The sequence below is a fragment of the Acanthopagrus latus genome, chromosome 5 (assembly GCF_904848185.1).
Source record: "Acanthopagrus latus isolate v.2019 chromosome 5, fAcaLat1.1, whole genome shotgun sequence".
NCBI lineage: Eukaryota > Metazoa > Chordata > Actinopteri > Spariformes > Sparidae > Acanthopagrus > Acanthopagrus latus.
The window spans coordinates 19,166,513-19,188,178 of NC_051043.1; the positions used below are offsets into that span (position 1 = coordinate 19,166,513).

Consider the following 21,666-nt stretch of genomic DNA (forward strand, 5'->3'; position numbering starts at 1 on the left):
AAGGTGTTGTAGTTATTGTTGCCTAATACACTTAAAAGCTGCATTAAGCAATACACACCACTAGGGAGCAGAAAGATTCCAGAATAATGGCTACTGGTGTTTTCGTTTCATTTACTGTAGTTTCACCAAGTGTTGAGAAACCTACCTGAGGGTTTAGTTCAGCTTTGTGAATGAGTCAGTTGTTATCATTATCTCCTACTCAAGCGTGTATGATCTTGTGTGCAGGAAAGATTTTTTTGAGTGTTGGTGAGAGAAGTCATCTTCAAATAATGAAGTAAATATGCAGGTTGCGCAAACAAAACTATGTGATGAAAGTGAGTAAAGACTGCACGGACCTGAAGAGTTCAGTGGCAAGGCGAAATTGTAAAAGTGGTCTCCAGTTTACATCCTCTTCTAACACTCAACAAGACAAGGGGTTATTTGAATGAACATATCATTGCTTCGCAGTACACAACTGAGCTTTTGTTAAACAATATTGTTAACAGTCCAATGACAGAAAAGAAAAGAAATACAGAATTAGAATATAGTTAGACTATAGCAGTCTTCACATGTTAATGTGAAATCCATTCATTTATTTTAATGACACAACAAGCCTGTTGGTGACACTTAACAATAACCATCACTAAGGTGCAAAATGTGAGATTGTAGTTGAAAACATCAACAGAATGTGAGGAAGTTAACATCATAACCAGCTAACCTGGCCTGTTTTGGTCCAGAGCTACTGTGCTAGCAGTGTAAACACCAACACTTCCCCTGTACTCTGAGCTGCCCACCTGGCCCGCTAGCTCCACAGCTAACTGAGCTAACTGGCCAATGAGAGCCACAGTTAACAGCATTTAGCTATGGCTCCTTTGTTTTGTGTATGAATTTAACAGGTGGCCAATTCATACATATTGCACGTTCAATAAATGTTAAACCTTTAGTTAGTTAAACTTCAGTTAATCGTTAAATAAAAGTGATGAAATACTAACAAACCATTAAACTACCAGTTAATTGTCAAGTTGCAACTGATGTTCATAATACATTGTAAACGGTTAATAAATACAGTGCAGATCATTTATAAACATTATAAAGTTGCAGCCGATGTTTATTAACCAATACCACTGGTTGATAAATGATTTAAAGTAGTATTTATTGTTGACAGTGAAATAACTTCTTACTCTAATTTAGCATTTACCCTGTACCATGAACCCTTTATATCACAAAAGGATAGGTGTGGGAGTGTGTTCACATGACCGCATTAGTAAACTGTTTTGAGTTTCAGTAAGATGAGGAGAATTATATTAAATAGTGGAAACAGACCTACGTATGTTAAAGACAAAAGTCTCAAAGCAGACAAATTTCTTAATTCCACTGCTATGACAACACATGCAACAATCATTTGAGTGTTTATCCAGCTGAAAAAAGTGTAAATTTTCTCTAATGTTGAGGAATGTTTGGGGCGCACGTGCCTGTGTATATTATTATCTGCTTTCACTGTTGCTGCCCAGGTCCAAAACCCCACAAAGTGCCCTAAATGCAAACCATGCCACCACACTGAGAAACTAAAAGTCATGAACAAGGGGAAGCATTTGCACCTGGTGTAAACCAGTCTGCGCAGCCACGAGGCCGTTGTGGCGTTCCATCGACGGGCAAACTCTGCAATATGGCTTGACGCTTCGATTGTCCAGAAATCTCCATCAGATAGTCTGCTCCAGTCTGGGGACTCTTCTTGTGAGTATTCCCAAACGCCGAACCCAGCTGCGTTATTGAGGCATTCGCTGATCCTCCAGTGAGAGTAATACTGGATCCTCAAAGCCACAGACAGACCCCAAACCCACAGCGTGCCATAGAGAATGAATGAACTGGACGGATCATAGATGTTATGTTTAAGAAAATAGACAAGCAAGTACCTCGAACACTCCAGCAGTAACACTTGCATCAGCTTTAGGAAGACCACCCGAAGAGGATTAGGTGGAGGGCTGGGTCTGATGTCTGTCATCAGGGACACAAATCGGCTATAGGAGCACAAAGGGCCACCGAGAAGTGTGGTGAAATTAAGGGTGTAGCTAACGAGAGGGAGAAGCATCGCACAAGCCTCCCTCCTGGACGCAAATGTTAACACAACTTGCTTCTCCTGGAGATCCATGGACACTGAGGTGATTCTCTGAGTGAGCAGCATCAGAGAGGACACCGCCAGAAACAACCTGAAAAGAGCAAAAAAAATTGTTAATTTGATTACTTAGGGTCAGAAAGAGGAATTCAGGTTTAAATTTCTGTATGCATTTTATGTTTTTCTCCCAAATGAAAAGAGAGGAAAAGCATCAAAATTAGGTTCAAAGTTTCCTCGGGTGGTGGGGTGGGGTAAGGTGGAAATAACACATGAGAGAGCAATCAAGCTATAAGGTCCATTTATGGTTTCAATCTCATTACAAAGTTGACTCTTAAAAATGAGCAACAGAAAAGCTTTAACATCCCTCTAAAATAAAGAATATTGCCAAAATGTTCCCTTAAATGCATCAGTTATTACCCAGACAGCTGATCTGATCATTCATAATTGATATTGGATGCTCTGGTAAAGCATAGTGGTGTACGCTTACATACTGCTGACCTCATTTAAGTTCAGTACCTGATGCAGACCGGCTCATGCAGGTAGTATTCCCTGTACTGTATAAGCAGGTGCCAGAAGGTTTGCCACAACATCTGGATACCAAACGCCCAGACGTGGACACAGCTGGGATCCACGGAGCACACGAGCAGAATGAAGACAAAGGTGGAGGTGAACAGGAGCACGCTGTAGGTGCCCATTGTGACAAGCGCCAGGACACATCCTCCCACAGAAACAAACAGGTACCTGTAGATAGAAAAAAAATTAAAAAATCAAGTTAATGACCAGAGTTGTGGCAGAGAGATGATTAATGAGTCAGTGGGTCAACAGAAAAATGCGGTTTTGGATGTAATAAAATCAGTCAATTGGTTTGTAATGACATACCTGTAGGTCAAGGACAGGTATCCCCACTTGGCAAGAGAGTAAAACAACAGTGCGTATGGAAGTAATAAACATTGGTGCATCAAAAACTGATGATGCTCCCACAACCAGTTCATCAAACCCATGACTGAGTCTGAGAGCGAATCTCCCCCGAGGGAGAACAAAGCAGCTGATGGCAGTCGTTTGGTGCAGATTGTCCTAATAAAGGGCGAAATATGTTTGTTTAACCTGAACTGACTATCTTTGTCATTCCAACTGTGGCTTGCATTAAAGCCGTTCCCTTCTGTTTACCATTATTACACAGTACTGATAATAGTTAAGCCCATGTTTAACATTGTCAGTGGGGCGAGATACAAAAGCTTTTTGTTAGCTCGTACTTCTGCAACTGAAGCAACCAAACCAACCAAACATGCTCATCTTTTTTTATTTCACCAGATCAAACGTGTAGCAGCTTGATGTTGATTTGTATTAAAGGCTTGGCTGTATTTGCCATGAGCATTTCATGATATTATGCCAGCACATTTCAACAGGGAATGTTGCCCTTCTTACTTCAGTTACATTTATCTGAAATCTCTAGTCACTTTTCAGAGTAAGATTTTAAATGCCACGCATAGTTAAGCCAATAAAATACAAGACATTGTTAAAAAAATTACACCAGTGCTTGATAACCTTTCTTTGCTTGTGACCTTTAAAAATCAGTGTGTTGCTGTGGCTCCTTGTCATGTTTCAGTTATTTCCCTCCTGAATTTCTCTTATGGTTTCATGTGAGTGATTATTTATAGTCCAAATAGGTCCAATGAATCCAGTGTTTTACAAAAAAAGGAAAACAAATATCACAAAAACATTTACAAAGAATATGATAATAATAATATAATAATAATTTTTATAATGCCTTTCAAATCCAGTATTAAAAGAAGCTTCAAAATACACCACCATGCAAAATAAGAGCAGGGGCAGCGACTCACAGAGAAATAAATGCAATAAAAACAGGGAATACAAGAGTAATCAACAGTGAATCACTGGACCAAACTAACTAGCTGTATATGAAGTAGTTAAATCAATTTGTTGTTGATGGTTGTGCTAATTTACCTGCATCATTTCCTGTATTGTGTACATGCATTACTGAATATAATGGTGACACAGTGTATGGATATATTATTAAGACGAAATCAGTGCTAGGTAGGTTTTCCCCCTTGTTATGTCCTTTTCACTGAGGCATTTTGGTTTCATACCAAGAAATAGGTGTGTGCCTGGATTGCATAACCAGGAAACAGATGTCTGCCTGTAATCACACCATAAATGAACACAACAGTAAACTCTTGTCTTAAAGGATAATTTCTCTACAATAACTGTGTAATACACAGCTGTACGTCATATTCTGTAAGATCGCCGTAGGTTTTCAGCTTTGTGACGATGCAGATTTAAATCTTTTCAAGTCACTTTGTGGATCTGATCTCAACTCGAATAACACTAGACAAGCTTTGATTTGACTCTGTTGATTTTCGTGCCAGGACAATCTTGCAAAACCCGTTTTGCTGTGGCGCTCCATAAATGTTTTGTGGCCCTCGAGACTTCACCAACCGTTTCATTGGGAGTGAGAAGAGAATGACAGAATGTCATTTGCGGGTGAACTTGTCCTTGAATCCTTCAGTTCATCAGAGGAGTTCGCTCTCAAAATCGCCACATTTGGATACACTTGGGATTCAACGAGACAAGATGGGCATGGGAAATTGTGATCTGAAAAGTTACTGTAGCTGACAAATGTAGGAGTACAAAGAACATGAGGATCTGACATGTGGTAAGGTAGAATTATACTGTCAAGTTTCATGAAGTGGAAATACATAAAGGGGTACAATGTAGTTGTGGGGAAGAAATGTAAATTCCAAAATATTAATTTTTTTCCCCTATAACTGAACAAGCAAGCTGCTCTCAGAGGAAAATAAGGAACACTGGAACTAGAAAGGTGGCAGGGTCCACCACATGTAGACAAAGTAAAACCCTCAAGGTCACTTTGTCAACTCAGAGTTTATTTATTCAGTCCGTTCAGGCATAGATAAAAAGAAAAAAATACAAATCAATCTATGAACATCTTTCTCTCCTGATTAAAATGTTCCTCCCATAAACTACATAATGCACCTTTAAGTAAAGCACCAGTCCCTCCAATGTGTACTTGAGTAAATGTACATAGCAGGCCTTGTATCTCCTCTCACTGACTCTCACTCTGCTGTCTACAAGGGTTTCGCTGAAGGACTTTCTGGCTTCATACCTGCTTTTGAAACAATAAAACCAGAGTTGCACCAGCACTGATTAAAACTTGTTTCTCCCTCTATAATTACCTCAAGGTGTGTTAATCATGTGATGCACTCATGTTTTGTGTGTGTGTATAATAGGGATTAATAATCACCCCTGTGTCTCTATTGGATCTGGGTGTCATAGTGCAGCCTACTGTCCCGTTTCACCCCGCTATCTGTGAGCACTCCTCGGCATCTGATAAAGCGTGTGAGGGGCTTTTGGACTTTGACGATCCTCTCTCCTGCAAAAAAAAAAAAAGAAAAAAAAGAAAAAAAAAGAAATCTCACGTGAGAAAGTTTAGCAGCTGTTTGACCGGGGCTCATCAACCGCGTCACGCAGCACGCCCCGCTCTGATTGGTCCGCTCTTGTGCAACGGTGCAGTTGTATAAACTCTGCAGTTTGAAGGAGTTGGCAGAGTCTCCTGCAGGGATCGCATCAGTCCGAGAGTGTGAGGAGGGGGGAGAAAACTCTGCTCCCAGAAGCGAGGGGAGGACAAGGCGTCACCAAGTTGTTGTGTTGTTTTTGTTTTGTTTTTTTTTTTTCTTGCGGACTTGTCTTGCGGAGCGATTTAGAGATGCAGAGCTGCGCCAGGTCCTGGGGGATCTTCTTGGCCAAGTCGGTGAATCCGGGCGCACCGTGCAGGCGTGTGAGCGACAAGAGCCGCGTGGTTTGGAAACTTCAGTGCAGGATCCGACACGGCGCGGCATCCCCGAACACCACCACAGCAGCCCGGGGTCTGAGGACGTCCGCAGCCGCCTCCTCCAGACAGATAGAGAGGATACTGCCCAGGCACGATGACTTCGCGGAGAGGCACATCGGCCCAGGTGAGAGGGAGAAGAGAGAAATGCTGGATGCTCTGGGACTCGAGGTAAGAGACTTGGGGAAAAACAATGTGTATATATATATCAGGTGCTTTTTGTCTTTAAAACCCCCTCAGATCAGATCAGCATGCTCTGACCACAGCCGTGTTTTCAACCATCGCATTTTTATGTACTGTTTTGATTTGCACAGTCAATCGACCAGTTGATCGGAGACACAGTCCCAGCCTCCATCCGCATGCAGAAGAGTATGAAAATGGATGATCCACTGTGTAAGTTGAATCTCTCTCTCTACGTTTTCTTATTTGATTCAACAACCTCGTTATGTGACCTGAAGAGGCTGCACGACCAAGCCTCGATGCGCTCGATTCAAAGTGATAAATCTCACCAAAAAAAAAAAAATATATATATATCGACGCGCAAACATTGTGTCCCCCCCCCCACAAACACACGCACATACTCGTCTCCAGCTATTCTTGCGGGGCGAAAAGGTTTTTTTTATTTTTTTTTATTCCTTCCCACATGAATGAAGCCAAGTGAGTGGCTGAAATGTAGGTTGCACCTCTATTGTGCGTCGTGGAAGCGCGCTCCCCTGGTAAGTCTTCCTTTGAACATATTTGGAGTTGTTTTTGCGAAACTCGGCGAGCGGCACCAATCTCCTGTTGGGAAGCCGATGCTCATAGGATGGCAACTGGAGTGTAAAGTTGAGCCTTGAGCTCCGGTCCCAAGTCCAGTTCAATCTGGTTACAGCGTTCACATTACATCACAGCCGAGGGGGTTCCTAATAAGGTGACTCCGGTTTGATTTGCATGGGATCTGCTTTTATTTAATTATCTATTTATTCCCCCCCTCGTCTTTTCTGCCGTGCAATGTGCCTACATTTCACCTCTTAGATGCACGGGATTCCTCCCCGTTAAATGAGTTTGTTTTGGCTTATTTCTTAGACTACGGTAGATTCTGGTAAGCAGGCGGTTTTATCAGAAGGGATGGGGTTTAAGAAACAATGTGAGCGATAAGGCAGTGGATTGGGTAAATTGTGGCACATAGAACCTCTGTAAAGCCTTCATGAAAGCTTAATAAAAGACGTCTAATCACGTGAATAATGTTTCCTAATGCAAATTGATTTTTTTTTTATTTTTAATTTGTTGAACTGTGGCTGTTATGCCATCACTATTTTGAGTGTGCAGATGTACTAAATTCAAGGAATATAGCAAGTTTGCGCAGCATGTTTTGAAATCAACAAAATAAATAGCCCTGTTGTATTGATTATCAGTCAATCTGATGAATATATTCTCAATAAGTCCCTATTATTACATCAGAAACATTGAAAAATGACGGTCACAGTATCTTAAACTGACACTGGACAGTTTGAATATTTTTCTTTTGACAGAACACCTTAAGCCATGACAGGAAACAGGTTGAGAGAGAAAGAGAGAGAGGGGGAGTGATACACAGCCAAGGGCCCCATGCCGGGACTTGAACCCGGGGCTGCTGCAGCGAGGACAAAGCCATTTTATATTACACACACACACCATTTTTATCCAGTCTTGCTATTATCAATTAACCTTGAGGAAAACTGAAACGATCCAGTTGCCTTTGCAGCAGCGGCACCACAGTGATACCTCTTGGAAACATGAGGGGAGGAAAGTTTCTTTGTTATCACTTTGAAACCAAAAGTTTATACGAGTAGGTTATTTTGTCAGTGGCCACATTTTGTGTTTATCGACTAATGGATGTTTCAGCTCTAAATAAAATCACCTCACAGTAGTCAAAAACTATGATTTTGATTTATAACTCAGCCCCTGTAGAGACTTGTGATTGTGCACCATAAATGTATGCTGACACAGCAGCACTGTATGTCTCCGCAACCATAAACCGGAGTTGTTGATATGACGATAAGAGCCATTTGTCTGAGACAGTCGGCCTTAACACTGGAGATCCGCTGACAGTCCCAGCACGTAAGAAAGCCTTCTGTTTAAGTCCAGCAGTAAGACATCCTCAGGTACTGTTTCCACATCACCTAGTCATCCTGATCCGCCCTCGTGTCGGCCCCTCCTCTGACTCTGTCAGGTTTCATAACGCGACAAGCCATGCTGAAGGAACAAACTGGAGGCCGCACTGGTTTTCTGCTTGTTCAGCTCTGGAGGGCTTCAGTTTGCAAAGCCAGCGAGGGATTCTCTCTTCAACAATAGACCTCCTGGATGGTTCTGAATCAGGCTTTTTTTTCTGCCCTGTGGAACTCGGGGACCATGGGAAAGCAGTCCTCTTACTGAAACAAACTCTGTCTCACACACACACACACAAATACACACTAACAACTCACCCTGAACCTGCTGATAATCCCTAATCACTACACATTTTTATTTTTTTTTGTATTTTCTGCATTGAATTGGACCGAGTCACCTCCTCGAAACACCAACGTTTAGCCTTCCGGAAGAAGCTGTAAATATCCACTTGCATCCTGGCTATGATCCCTCTCACCAGCGAGAATTTAAAGGTGTCTTTCTTTCCCCAAAGCAGGAGAAGTTAGGGCTCTCGGTCGGGACGGGCGGTATTGTCCATTCCTTGGAGTTGCTAGGCAGCCAGGAAGGCCAGAGGAATCTCAGAGGCTGGTTTTTGCGCTGGCAGAGCTTCCTTACAGCACCGGGGAATCAGGCTAAATAACCGTCCATCGGAAAAGAAAAAAAGCCATGGGTGTAGTTCTTTAGTTAATGTTAGCCTATGACATGGACAGACATGTCTTTATACATGCATTGTCTCCAACGAGTTCAGTTAAAAGTTTGTTTCTCTGCATTGTTTTGTTTACAGCATATTTGGGCCAAGGAGATTAACTGATCCCACGCCACACTGATCTCTTTTATCTTATTAGTTTAAAAACCAGTTCATCACATGAGAGACGCAACGCTTTTTATCAGGGCAAGTCTTGACTGACGGCTTCATGATTTGATTCCTCCGAGTCCGACAGAAATGCAAAAGCACCCATCAGACTTATTCCCTCTCTACTAAGCTGGTACTGGTTCCTGATCCCATTCTAGCTCTCGCTTTTCCTAATTGTGTACCTTGTTGCACTCACAATCATTTTTTTAGATGTACAACAACACACGTTCAGGGACTGCTGTGGGGTTGAGGCAGTCCGTTTAATAAATACACTAAATTTCTCTATTACATTGCTAAAAAAAATTTGAATTGGAATTAGGTCAAATCTGACCAGCACCCTCTCTGCTTGATATGGTCAGTATAGGCCAGGATCTGTTGCTGTATATGTTAATTTATGTTGTGATGACATGAAAATGTAACTGAGAAACACTTCATACATTGAATAATCAGACAGGGATGTCTGTTTAATTTTGAAGAGTTCTAGCTAGAATAGGGCTGCAACTAACTACTATATCAAATAATATTATAAGAATTTATCAAATCTGCTGATTTTCTTTGGAGATTAACGGATTAATTGCTTAATCTATAAAATGTAAAAGGTGTGAAAAACACACATCCCAGTTCTCCAGAGCCCAAAGTGAATTTTTCAAACGGCTTAATTTATCCGACCAGCAGTCCAAGACCTAACGACTTCTCATTTTCTGTCATGAATGACAAAGAAAAGCTGCAAAGCCTCACATTTAAGAAGCTGAAGGCTGCAAACTTTTGCTTGGAAGAAAAGGACTCAAACTTCAATTGATGAATAGAGATGAAATTTCTTTCAACCAACTAATCGATTAATTAATTGATTGGTTGTTGCAAAACTCTCTCCCGGTTACTTCAATACATTGTGCCAAAAATCTTTTAATTACAATATTACTTAAACTGATATTACCAATAAACAATATTTACTAAAAAAACAGTAGAAAAATCGTGTTTTTTTTTGTTTTGTTTTTTTTAAAGTTACATCATCCAACATCACCATGCAGTGCCATGCCCAAAAAAGGCAGAGATTCAAAACACCTTAATCACAAATTCCATATCTTACAGGTGAGAATGAGATTCTGGACTCTCTCATGAAGATTGCATCGCAGAACAAAGTGTGGAGGTCCTACATCGGCATGGGCTACTACAACTGCTCAGTGCCGCCACCAATCCAGCGCAATCTCCTGGAGAACTCCGGCTGGTGAGTGTCCTCAGATGATCCTCCGTCAGAAGAAAACTCTCTGCTTAAGCTGACTGTCACGCACAACTTTGGGTAATGTAATGACGCTGCAGAGTAACGTGAGCCTAATAGGACGCCTTGCGCCTTTTAACATTATGAAGGCTTCACTCATGTGAGATCTGATGGTGCTTTCTGCTCAACAAGGTTTTCTTTCAAATGCCAAATCCAAATCAGCCATCCGCTCCAAAACCCTGGCGTCGGGGGAGGTGTACAATGCATTCCACAGTCCCGTCTCGGTCCCTTAAATGCCACCAACCTTGTGCCATTGTCCATGTGTTCAAGCTCACACTGTTGAGTCATTGTGTCCCCCTTGTTCTCAGGGTGACTCAGTACACGCCCTACCAGCCCGAGGTCTCCCAGGGTCGCCTGGAGTCGCTCCTCAACTACCAAACCATGATCTGTGACATCACAGGCTTGCCTGTCGCCAACGCCTCCCTGCTCGATGAAGGAACGGCCGCTGCTGAGGCCATGCAGCTCTGTCACAGGTATTTTCTGAAAAGAAGGTGGAGAGAAGGTGTCCTCTGAGCAATTATTCCACAGCCACGAAAAGAAACTGTATATGTTGTCTGGAGCAACTTTGAATGCAGTTCAATTCTAAATACTTTATTTGCCCTCGGGGGCGGGCAATTTAAGGCACGTCAAGCTGTACACAGATGTTAAGCACTCAGACAAAAAACAAGTACGATAGAATAAAAATAAACTAAAGGATATTTACATATGGTGCAAAGTAGTCAAATGCAGTCAAATGCAGCCGAGGAAACGCCTTCAATTTCTAAGTGGTCTGATCTTTTCATTCAAGCCTTTGTGTTCTTGTATAGCACACATGGCCAAACGGGAATAGGAAAGTGCTATGAAAGAGATTTAGGCAGATAAAACAAAAAAACTTCATTTCAGGATGTCATTTGGATATGTTCCAAAACAAGATGCTTTACTGTCCCTGTCTGTTTTTCACTCCGAGTCTGATTCTCAGCGTTTTGGCCTGCTTGTGTTTACTCCTCACAGACAGAACAAAAGAAGAACCTTCTACATCGACCCACGCTGCCACCCCCAGACCATTGCTGTGGTGCAGACCAGAGCCAAGTATGTGTCACGCACACACCATCAGCATGTCAGATCTCGTCTCAAAACAAAGTGACGTATGTGAAATAAATGTTTTGTCTCTTTTCTGAGTTTTCACTTTTATGTTGCAGCTACATCGGGGTGAAGACGGTGCTGAAGCTGCCTCATGAGATGGATTTCAGCGGAAAGGATGTGAGCGGTGTGCTCTTCCAGTATCCAGACACTGATGGCAAAGTGGAAGACTTCACAGCTCTGGTGGACCGGGCACACAAGGGAGGGGTAAGAGTGTTTTTACAGAATGTTGATCATTTCTGACATCCCTGCTACAGATTACTCAGAGCAGTTGATGCCTCATGACCACTGACTTGATTATACACTGGCTCCTTCCCTGCCCAGGCACTGGCATGCTGTGCCACAGATCTGTTGGCCCTCTGCGTCCTGCGCCCCCCTGGGGAGTTTGGCGTCGACATCGCGCTGGGCAGCTCCCAGAGGTTTGGTGTTCCTCTCTGCTACGGCGGTCCTCACGCCGCCTTCTTCGCTGTCAAAGACAACCTGATCCGGATGATGCCTGGCAGAATGGTTGGAGTCACCAGGTGAGACACGACACTCAGGGGAAGTTCAGTGTACGTGTTAGAAAAAGACAGGGCTTCATTTTAAAAGCAATAGCAGGACCTCAGAGGAATCCTTCATGGATGTATTAGAAGCAAATTATTAGAAGCAAATCTGAGCGACACCACAGCTACATCCAGAGCTAAGTAATATATTCCTGGAAACTTATTAGATATATTTGCTTTTCAGAGACGCAGCTGGTAAGGAGGTGTATCGGCTCGCCTTGCAGACCAGAGAGCAGCACATCCGCAGAGACAAAGCAACCAGCAACATCTGCACTGCGCAGGTAGGTTCAGGCTGATGTTTAGTTTTTGATCATGTAATAATGTCTTTTTTGTCTATTTAACTAATTGTTTTTCACCAAATGATATGTTCTTTCCTCCGGTGTTCACCTCCAGGCTCTGCTGGCCAACATGGCTGCCATGTTTGCACTGTATCACGGTCCTCAGGGACTCAGACACATCGCCGAGAGGACACACAATGCTGCTCTGATCCTTGCTGAAGGTACATTTGATATTTTCTTTTTTTTTTTTTTTTAAATGGCCAACAATTTGTTACATAACTGTGCTGTCTGATGTGTCATTTTCCCCTATATTTGGCAAATATCCCACCAGTCCAAGATGCTACACATGACCTGTAAAGGGATACATATAAGACGTGGAAAGATTAATTGCTATAAACTGTGTACTGTGCTGTATCTGACACATTGTGGCTGAAAGATGCATACAAATATATAAATCAAATCTTATGTGGTTCCACCCTCTATGAAAAGAGACACGTGCATTTAGTGTTACAGTGTACTGTATATCACTCTGTGCCAGGCCTGAAGAGAGCAGGACACCGGCTGCACAGTGACATGTTCTTCGACACCCTGAAGATCAACTGCAGCGTGGCAGCCAAAGACATCTTCGAGAGAGCCACTCAGAGGGAGATCAATCTGAGAGTCTACACCGAGGGCGTGGTGAGGGCTGATCAAGTTCTTCCACAAACAGAAAGCACAATGGCATCAAACATTTTTGTACCTGGACGCAATGTTCTGCTGCCAAAGCTGCAGCACCGCAGGGCAACAGCACAGATTCATGAAAGATCATCACTAAATCACAGGATGTTGGCAGATTGCTTAATGGGGACCTTTTTGATAACCAAAATAATAAAAGAGGTTTTGTCAATTAATACCTCCCCCAAAAAATAATAATTATACCATAACCTACTTATTTTATTGTCAAGTGCTGCAGTAAGCCTACAGTATACATAATCAAGAAAATTAAATGCAACTTTTGTAACATTCATATTTTGGTACTGATCATGTTTTCAGTACTCAGGAACTGATCTACAACCTGCCATACAGCTAATATGTGTTAGTTATAAGACATGTACGGTTGAAACGGGCTGTATTGTACTTTACTTGATCTCCTTCACTCAGTCCGAACTTATCTCTAGTGCTAGATGCAAATACAGTTTGTTGTGAAAGATATTTAAAAACGAAATTGTTGTCAACAGGTGGGCATCTCTCTGGATGAGACAGTGACCGAGAGGGACTTGGATGACTTGCTCTGGGTCTTTGGCTGTGAATCTTCAGCTGTATGTAGATGTGTATTCACTCATTGCTTTTATATTTATTTATGTATATATATCATACTGCTTACAGCTTTAAAACTGCTTTAATATTAATTGACATTTTCAGGAGTTGATCGCTGAGAAAATGGGCGAGCGGGTGAAGGGGATCATGGGGAGTCCTTTCAAGAGGACGAGCAAGTACCTGACGCACCAGGTCTTTAACAGGTCGGTGTCACAACACTACAGCACACAGCGCAAAACGACACAGATGAAAATGAATTGCACACATGTGATGGTGGGCGACAACATCACTGTTAATATCGATATCGACAAAAGCTGTACTTGCCACCTACATTAGTTCACCACATTTGTTAACTGTAAAGCAGTGGTTATGTATTAAACCCCTGCTGGCCTTAATAAACACAGTGCTGCTGTTACTCTTTATGCCCACTGCAATCCTTCAAGATCAGGCTTTGTCTATTATCTGAAATAAAATGTTTGTTTTTTTTTCCCCAAGAAAGCAAGAAAGAAGTATTTGTTTTAGCGTTGTGAGAGATTATTTTTGCAAAGGAAATGAGTTTTCAACATTTGGAGCCTTAAGCATTTGCACCAAAAATACCCGAAACTTTTAGCCCCAGTACCAAGGACAGAACTGAGCAGGGACTTATCAAGGGGTAATAATTTCCCCGAAACCTGCTGAGTTCCTGTGGTGGCAACACATAATGTCTCTGCTTAAAAGTAGTGCATCTCGTCTTTATTAGTGCCATAAAGACAATCAGGTGTCAGGGCTTTTTTTGTCTCAAATACTTAAAAAAAAAACCAAACAAATTGTGTTAAGCGGGTCACTGATTTATTTTGCATTTAGTGACATGCCAAATATTGGGATCAGAGAATACTGTGCCCTCAGTTAAGCCTTTAATTGTCTTTGTCGTTACTCTTTGCCTCTAGTTATCACTCCGAGACCAATATTGTGCGATACATGAAGCGACTGGAGAACAAGGACATCTCCCTGGTGCACAGCATGATACCACTGGGCTCCTGCACCATGAAGCTGAACAGCTCCTCAGAGCTCATGGTGAGTACATCTTTTTTGTCAAGTGACACATTTCCATGGTAAGAGTTGCTTTCATTCTGGCTCACTGTTATCCTCCCCCTCTTAGCCAATCACCTGGAATGAGTTTGCAAACATCCACCCCTTCGTGCCTCTGGATCAGGCCGATGGCTACCAGAAGCTCTTCCGACAGCTGGAGAGGGACCTCTGTGAGGTGACCGGCTATGACAACATCTCCTTCCAGCCGAACAGGTACAACCGTTTGTTGCCGCACAAATGAGCGTAAACGGGTATATAGACCTGTGCCTGACCGCTGCTACACATCATGAAACAACAGATGCTTTAAATGGATCAAGTTTGTAGACAGTCATCTGTTTAACCTTATAACCTGTAGTTTATGTGGTTTTAATGATGACTAATGATTCACAGATGTGTCACTGTTTATTCAGCTTTGACAAACAGTGATTTTAAGATCTGCTGTTATGCATTTTACACTTAAGAGGTTATAAAAGTGGAAACTAGACCTTATTTGGGTGAGAACCCTCAATAGTTGACTTCAGACTTTAGTCAGTATCCAGCAGTCAAATGTCAGGAACTACATGTGTCTGCTGATAAAGCATGCTCCCTCCTCCGCTGTCTATCGCCACTTATCAGCCACAGGAGGTTTATGAATAGCACACCATGCTACATTGGCCTGGAAAGTTATCATGCTGCTAGCTTTTTATCCCACATGTCTCTCCCCATTTGGTAATGTGTGCAGACTGCTCTTTGAACTGTGCTGAAGTAAGGAGGATGTAGGTGTGTATAGCACATGACAATAGTGTGTGTGCCTTGTCTTGCAGCGGTGCTCAGGGCGAATACGCCGGACTGGCTGCCATAAAAGCCTACCTGAACTCAAAGGGAGAGACCGGGAGAAGCGTAAGTGTGTTAGGTGGATGTTAATGGGATTCAATAACACTGATGACTTATCTGTTTAGTTCCAATTGATTGATTAATCAAGCTCGAGTCCCCACTAAGGAATGCAATCCATATGCAGCCATGTGCCAGTGTCCAACAGCAATTCAGAGAAGAAAATATACATATAGACATGTGATAATGACAGAATGTGGTGTAATAGGGAGAGATTATTTATTTGCCGGTCACAGTGACCTACTGCAGTCTCTGCTGTTTGTCTGTTGACCACACGGTAATGACAGAAGTCCCTGAAATAGAACCAATGAATGTAATATCCCAACCAGCAAAAACGGTGGAAAATTGGCCAGTTCCCCCAAATTATAAACGTTAAAGGAGCAATGTAGCATCTTTGAATCAAACAGACAGAACCAAAGCGTGTAAACCTGAAATGATCCTGAATGAAAATTTATGAAGCCTCAGTTTGTGCATAAATCCAACTAAGAATAAAACTTTAAGAAAGATTCAAGTGCTTCTTAATGCGACAGAGCAATCATTTTATTGCTATTCTCTGGCATATGCTCTCATGTTATAACTCCAGTCCCAGGGCAGATACCTGCCCTATCAGCCTGAGCTCCTGACAGTCAGGTTTATTGTTCCCAGGCTTCAGTAGTTCACTTTGACATGACACATTAACGTGTTTGAGGTATTCTGCAAAGGAATTCTTTCAGTATCCTGACGAGCTGATTGGCAGAACCTTGAGGACGAGCTGAGATAAGGCATCCACTCAGATTAAAGACCGGCTGACTAAAGTGTTTTTTTTTTCTTTCCACTACTGTAATTTGGCCTTTGTTTTTAAATGGCCCCCTTATTAGTATATCTTAGATAGTGGCCTGATCTCTTGAAACAGTCAAGGTCCAAACTACCAACCGTTTATGCAAACAAAGGGGCTGAAAACGCTGGGATCCCACTATAGGCTACCTGCTTTCAAGATTCCATATTTGGAGGTTTTAAGACTTTGAGAACAGCAAGTCACCGTTGTGACGAGCTCAGCCGCGTTGTCCCAGTCAGTGATTTATCAGTGTTAGCCAACCCCCAATGCTCCAGTTTCCTCGTGTTGCAAAATGTCCACCTAATAAGGGATAAAATCAATTAGTGGCAGGTTACACATTACTGCTCGTGGTGGGTGTTGGCTGGATCAAAATTCAACCTAGAGGAGTCACAGTAACCCTTGAAAGCTCTGCTCTTTTTTTTGCAAGGCAAGTTTATTTGAATAGCATGTTTCAGACCCAAGGCAATTTTAAAGTGCTTTATGGGAGCTTAACTTGACATTAAAAGATGTTCCATTTAAATACATTTAAAAACAAGTAGGAAGACATCAAGAAACACAATATCAAAACAAGGTAAAATAAGCTGGGTTTAAAAGAGACAGGACTGAAGAATAAAAGCCACAGTGCAGTTCAGAGCCTTAAAATTGTTTCACTGAAAAGCAGCGGCAAACAGAAAGGGCTTCGGCCTCGATTTAAAAGAGTTGAGAGTCGGAGCAGACCTGCAGTTTTCTGGGAGTTTGTTCAAGATATGTGACGCATGATAACTGAACGCTGCTTTTCCATGTTTAGTTTTGATTCTCATCCAGGTCACCTTGTTATACTGATATATTTTCCTTTCACTCCAGGTCTGTCTGATCCCCAAGTCGGCTCATGGCACCAACCCAGCGAGCGCTCAGATGGCTGGCATGAAGGTTCAGGTGGTGGAGGTGGACAAGGACGGTAACATCGACCTGGCACATCTCAAGGCACTGGTGAGAGCTGGACTTGTTCACTGGCTTTACACATGAGGATAAATTTACACATTAAGTATGTCTCAGCCCTTTGAAATCAGCTGTATAGTGTGATGAACTTAGGATCAAACTAATGATACCACCAGGGTTGTCTCAGGATTCCTCACACCTTGACCATGCTGAAATCCTGACATCTTGAAATCCTTCCCTTCTGCAGGTGGATAAACACAAGGCGAGTCTGGCAGCCATGATGCTCACCTATCCCTCCACCTTCGGTGTGTTTGAGGAGCATGTCAGAGACGTGTGCGATCTCATCCACCAAAACGGCGGCCAGGTATACCTGGATGGCGCCAACATGAACGCTCAGGTGAGAAAAGAAATGGAGGTGAAACACGACACACTGTGATGTGAAACCTCAAGTGTCTGATGGCTGCGCATGGAAAGTAAAATATGACTTGTCAAAACTGAAAGCTGATAGGATAAAGGTTTATAGATGTGCTTTATCATGCTGTAAATGGATAAACTTTGGCCTCTGCAATATGCAGATGATGGTTTTTATGCCAGTGCTACCTCCACCAATCCATGACCGGTTTACAGACCCTGCCCTTTTAAGAAGCAAACTTCTGCTGGTTGAGTCCAGTCACATGACTGATAAATAAAAGGAGCAGAGCAAATAAGGAAGAATCTGAGATAACTTAAATGATTTTCAGTACTTTATTAATAAAAACACAAAATACATGCAAAAATCTAAACATCCAGGAACAATGAGGTGCTGTGCTGTAATAACAATTTAGTTATTACTTAATGCTTAACATGTCAATAAATGTTTGAATTTAAACTTCTAAATGCTTAACAAAGCTATGACTTAAATAATGTTATCTGGCCTTCGTTGCAGAGATCTTAAACTAATCAAGAGTTACATGGTCAGGTTATCTGTTGAATGCTGAATTTCGGGTTACTTCTAGAATAAATTAACATGCTCAGAAAACACAACAGTTTCCAGTAACACTGTATTCCTGCTCTGTTCAAGCTCCTGTCTCTTTAAGGCCCCTCCTCCCTAATACCCAGTCTGTTGTGATTGGTCAGCTCACATGTGCCTGACCCAGCACCACTGAAGGGACAGAAAAAATTAAGACATTATAGGTCTCCTATAAATGTCAGGATTTGCAGCTTTTCGTTCTCATGTGTTTTATAGAACTGTAACTGTTTTTGTCCTCCCATTTATAAGAAAAGCTGATTTTTTTTTTTTTTTTTTTTAAAAAGCTTTTATGAGTGAATTGGGAATGAGACTCAAAAATCAGCTTTTCTTCGAAATTGGACCTTGTAACTATTAATTGTGAAAGTAATCCTTGGTTGCAGCCCTGACAAGTAACCCTGATAGATGACTTTGCCAGCTACTGTGGCCCTCACACAATAAATTTTCCTGTTTTCCAGGTGGGTCTGTGTCGTCCCGGAGATTATGGCTCTGACGTGTCTCATCTCAACCTGCACAAGACGTTCTGCATCCCTCATGGTGGAGGAGGACCTGGCATGGGGCCGATTGGAGTGTAAGTCAGAATGTAGACTATGGACAGGCCTCCAGACTGACTTTTCACAGTGGTTGAACTGGTTGCAGTTTTCATTTAGGTGCACCAGGACATCATTTTTAGAATTTAAATTGAAATTTCTTCTCACAATATTAAAATGATGATGAAACAGGAGTAAAATCAGATTTTTCTTCATTTGACTGTTTTTAAAAAAAGGAAAATTATGAACTAAATCTCAGATGCAACCGTGGAAGAAATCAAATCATTAATTCACCAATATTTTGGTCCACGTGCAACCAAAATAGTTGCACCCTGGAGCCCTGACGGATTCACATCAGATGTCCAAATCATTTTCTTTCATGTGTTTCTGTCATTATCCAAGATGGGTCAGACTATATACACACTCCTTGGGAACACAATCCATCTTTGGTTCTCTGTGTTCTCCTCTTCAACAGGAAGGCCCACCTCGCCCCCTTCCTGCCCAGCCACCCGGTGGTCTCTATGTATTCAGTCAACTCTGGCAGCTCACTGGGCACCATCAGCGCCGCCCCCTGGGGCTCCAGTGCCATCCTGCCGATCTCCTGGGCTTACATCAAGGTCAGTAACTGTTGTTTTTACCATCTAAATCCTTACACCATTAATTCTCACCCGTGTGTCCAGTGGCAGTTTTGATCATCATCAGGACTCCTGTGCTTTGTGTTTAGATGATGGGATCCAAAGGACTGCTTCATGCCACAGAGGTGGCCATTCTCAACGCCAACTACATGGCCAAGAGGCTGGAAGGTCACTATAAGATTCTCTTCAGAGGCAGGAAAGGTATGTTGACGTACCCCTTTATACATTCTGGAGGTGTAGCAGTATGATCAGCTTATATCAAAGTTTATTTTTTGCCCTCCTTGATGTACTTGTGTTGGTCTGAATAGGTTTTGTGGCCCACGAGTTCATTCTGGATGTGAGGCCCTTCAAGAAGACCGCTAACATTGAGGCTGTGGACGTGGCCAAGAGGCTGCAAGATTATGGTAAGTTGAATTATCTATGTTTCACCTTTAAACATACTACATGTGCTGGGGTATTTGGCGAAAGTGAAACTGTTGGTGCATTCTTCTAGACTTTTTAATAAATGTGATCTTAACTTTTTCAAGCATTTACAACCAATTTTTTTTGTGTGTGTGTGCTGGTGACCAGGTTTCCACGCACCCACCATGTCGTGGCCGGTGGCTGGCACGCTCATGATTGAGCCCACAGAGTCGGAGGACAAAGCTGAGATGGACCGGTACTGCGACGCCCTGCTGGGTATCCGACAGGAGATCGCGGACATCGAGGAGGGAAGGATGGACTCCCGCGTTAACCCGCTCAAGGTACGCTACTGGTTTGATTCGTCTGTTTTGTATGAGGTGAAAAGATGCGTTACGGCAGCTGATATATTACCCTGTGACAATCTGGGGGCAATCACGTGTGCTTTGTTTCGCAGATGGCTCCTCACTCTCTGGCCTGCATCGCATCCTCCACCTGGGACAGGCCCTATTCCAGGGAGCACGCTGCCTTCCCTTTGGTGAGTGGCCTCATCTCTCTGACTTCATTGTACTCTCCCAGTTACAACTTGTTTGTAGAATGAGACAAGAATCGCATTGTCTGTGTCGCCCTCTAGTGGTGGGTCATCAGAAACCCCAAACTTTTATTTATTAGTTAATTTATTCTCTTGTGAACTGATAGCAAATGACTCTAAAGTAAACTAGAGCTGAGTGCATACCTGACAGTCTGCTTTAAAGCTCTGAGGCCTAACCCTATATAAACTCGATAGCCCTGCATAACCTTCATAGATACCATCCACTTAAATATACCTGGATTTATTCATGTATTTCTTTCAAGATTGATGCATTACTCCTTAAGGATTATAAAAAATCTAAATCCGATGGCTTTGTTCTCACACATATCCCCCCTTTTCATCATTTCCAGCCCTTCATTAGGCCCGAGACCAAATTCTGGCCGAGCATCTCCAGGATCGATGACATCTATGGCGACCAGCACCTTGTGTGCACCTGTCCACCCATGGAGGCTTACGAGTCTCCATACGAGGAGAAGCGAGCCTCCTCATAGACGCTCCCCTGTTGTCTGCCCCAAGTTTCCAACCCTAAGCTCTAAAAACCTCACAGACTTTACACCCATTTTCACAGTGAAACTGAATAATTGTCTCTCTATTTTATTATGATGGATCAAATTATGTAAAAAAAAAAAAAGAAAAACAACAAAAAAACAAATCCATACTGGACAGTAGTTGCTGTGATTCCTTTTCTCCCAGCTCTGTCCAAGTTTCTGTCTTTAAACATTAAGCGCCCTCGAAATTGTGGTTGATTACCTCAAAAAGTGAGCTCTAGTTGGCTAATTGCCAACAGGTGTCAATGTCTGCGAGGTGGACACTGGGACTAGGCTTCGTATAATCACATCCTTTTTACTGGGGTCATGGGGTTTTACCTACTCAAACTCTTCCGATGGACCAAAGGTGCAACGTTTGCTTTCCCAGGTCGCAAAAACGGCTGCACCCTTCGACACCAAGGCCGTTCCGTAACACACTTCTGAGACACTGTACTCTAACATGAGTACAGTTAATTTATAGACTCCCAACATCAATTAAAAACGCTGTTGTGTAAAATAGCTGCCTTGACATTCCCCACCTTTTTTTTTCCCTTTTCTCCAAATACCTGACAAAACATAGTGGGTAGTTCATTGTAGGGTTTTGTTAATATGCATCTGTTGTGTGGAAATGTCTTAATGTGTGTCATGATATTTGTTGACGGTAGTTGGTGACAGTCTTGATTTTAAATTCATTTTCTAATCTAAACTTTTATCTGTGGAAAAAAAAGTTGTCAGTATTAAACATTTGTCTTTAAAGTGTGTGCTTGATTTCTATGAAGACAGGAATCAGCTGAGGCAGCAGTGCCACCTAGTGGTCACTGATGGAACACTTCAATGTATC

General features: G+C 42.4%; 2 protein-coding genes across 3 annotated transcripts; one reads left to right on the plus strand and one right to left on the minus strand.

Annotated features, from left to right (window-relative positions):
• Nucleotides 1-136: 136 nt before the first annotated feature.
• On the minus strand, nucleotides 137-5,827 carry mboat4 (membrane bound O-acyltransferase domain containing 4). 2 transcript variants are annotated; one of them, XM_037099034.1, is made up of 3 exons: nucleotides 5,373-5,827; nucleotides 2,609-2,833; nucleotides 137-2,186 (listed from the first exon to the last, which is right to left on the minus strand). In XM_037099034.1, exons 2-3 carry the CDS (start codon nucleotides 2,785-2,787, stop codon nucleotides 1,241-1,243), a joined length of 1,125 nt encoding a protein of 374 aa, XP_036954929.1. In that variant the 5' UTR covers nucleotides 2,788-2,833; nucleotides 5,373-5,827; the 3' UTR covers nucleotides 137-1,240. The 2 variants fall into 2 exon arrangements, with proteins under 2 accessions (XP_036954929.1, XP_036954930.1); XM_037099035.1 differs by lacking the exon at nucleotides 5,373-5,827 and adding an exon at nucleotides 2,972-3,682.
• A 7-nt stretch (nucleotides 5,828-5,834) lies between these two features.
• gldc (glycine dehydrogenase (decarboxylating)) lies at nucleotides 5,835-21,586 on the plus strand. The gene is made up of 24 exons (XM_037099029.1): nucleotides 5,835-6,128; nucleotides 6,272-6,350; nucleotides 10,045-10,180; nucleotides 10,540-10,704; nucleotides 11,222-11,299; nucleotides 11,410-11,557; nucleotides 11,675-11,871; nucleotides 12,077-12,173; nucleotides 12,286-12,391; nucleotides 12,709-12,848; nucleotides 13,388-13,468; nucleotides 13,572-13,669; nucleotides 14,393-14,519; nucleotides 14,605-14,747; nucleotides 15,338-15,413; nucleotides 17,062-17,187; nucleotides 17,384-17,533; nucleotides 18,601-18,713; nucleotides 19,148-19,289; nucleotides 19,397-19,508; nucleotides 19,616-19,711; nucleotides 19,878-20,050; nucleotides 20,164-20,244; nucleotides 20,649-21,586. The coding sequence occupies exons 1-24, from the start codon at nucleotides 5,835-5,837 to the stop codon at nucleotides 20,787-20,789; spliced, it is 3,099 nt and encodes a 1,032-aa protein (XP_036954924.1). The 3' UTR covers nucleotides 20,790-21,586.
• The last annotated feature ends 80 nt before the right edge of the window (nucleotides 21,587-21,666 follow it).

Excerpts from the sequence above, each read along its gene's own strand:
- mboat4 (XM_037099035.1), bottom strand. The coding sequence starts at position 3,093 with ATGGGTTTGATGAACTGGTTGTGGGAGCATCATCAGTTTTTGATGCAC. Across the intron at positions 2,834-2,971 it reads TACCTGTCCTTGACCTACAG|GTACCTGTTTGTTTCTGTGG; the intron begins GTATGTCATTAC and ends TTCTATCTACAG. Across the intron at positions 2,187-2,608 it reads CATGAGCCGGTCTGCATCAG|GTTGTTTCTGGCGGTGTCCT; the intron begins GTACTGAACTTA and ends TGCTCTTTTCAG.
- gldc (XM_037099029.1), top strand. The coding sequence starts at position 5,835 with ATGCAGAGCTGCGCCAGGTCCTGGGGGATCTTCTTGGCCAAGTCGGTG. Across the intron at positions 12,392-12,708 it reads TGCTCTGATCCTTGCTGAAG|GCCTGAAGAGAGCAGGACAC; the intron begins GTACATTTGATA and ends ACTCTGTGCCAG. Across the intron at positions 19,712-19,877 it reads CAAGAGGCTGCAAGATTATG|GTTTCCACGCACCCACCATG; the intron begins GTAAGTTGAATT and ends GCTGGTGACCAG.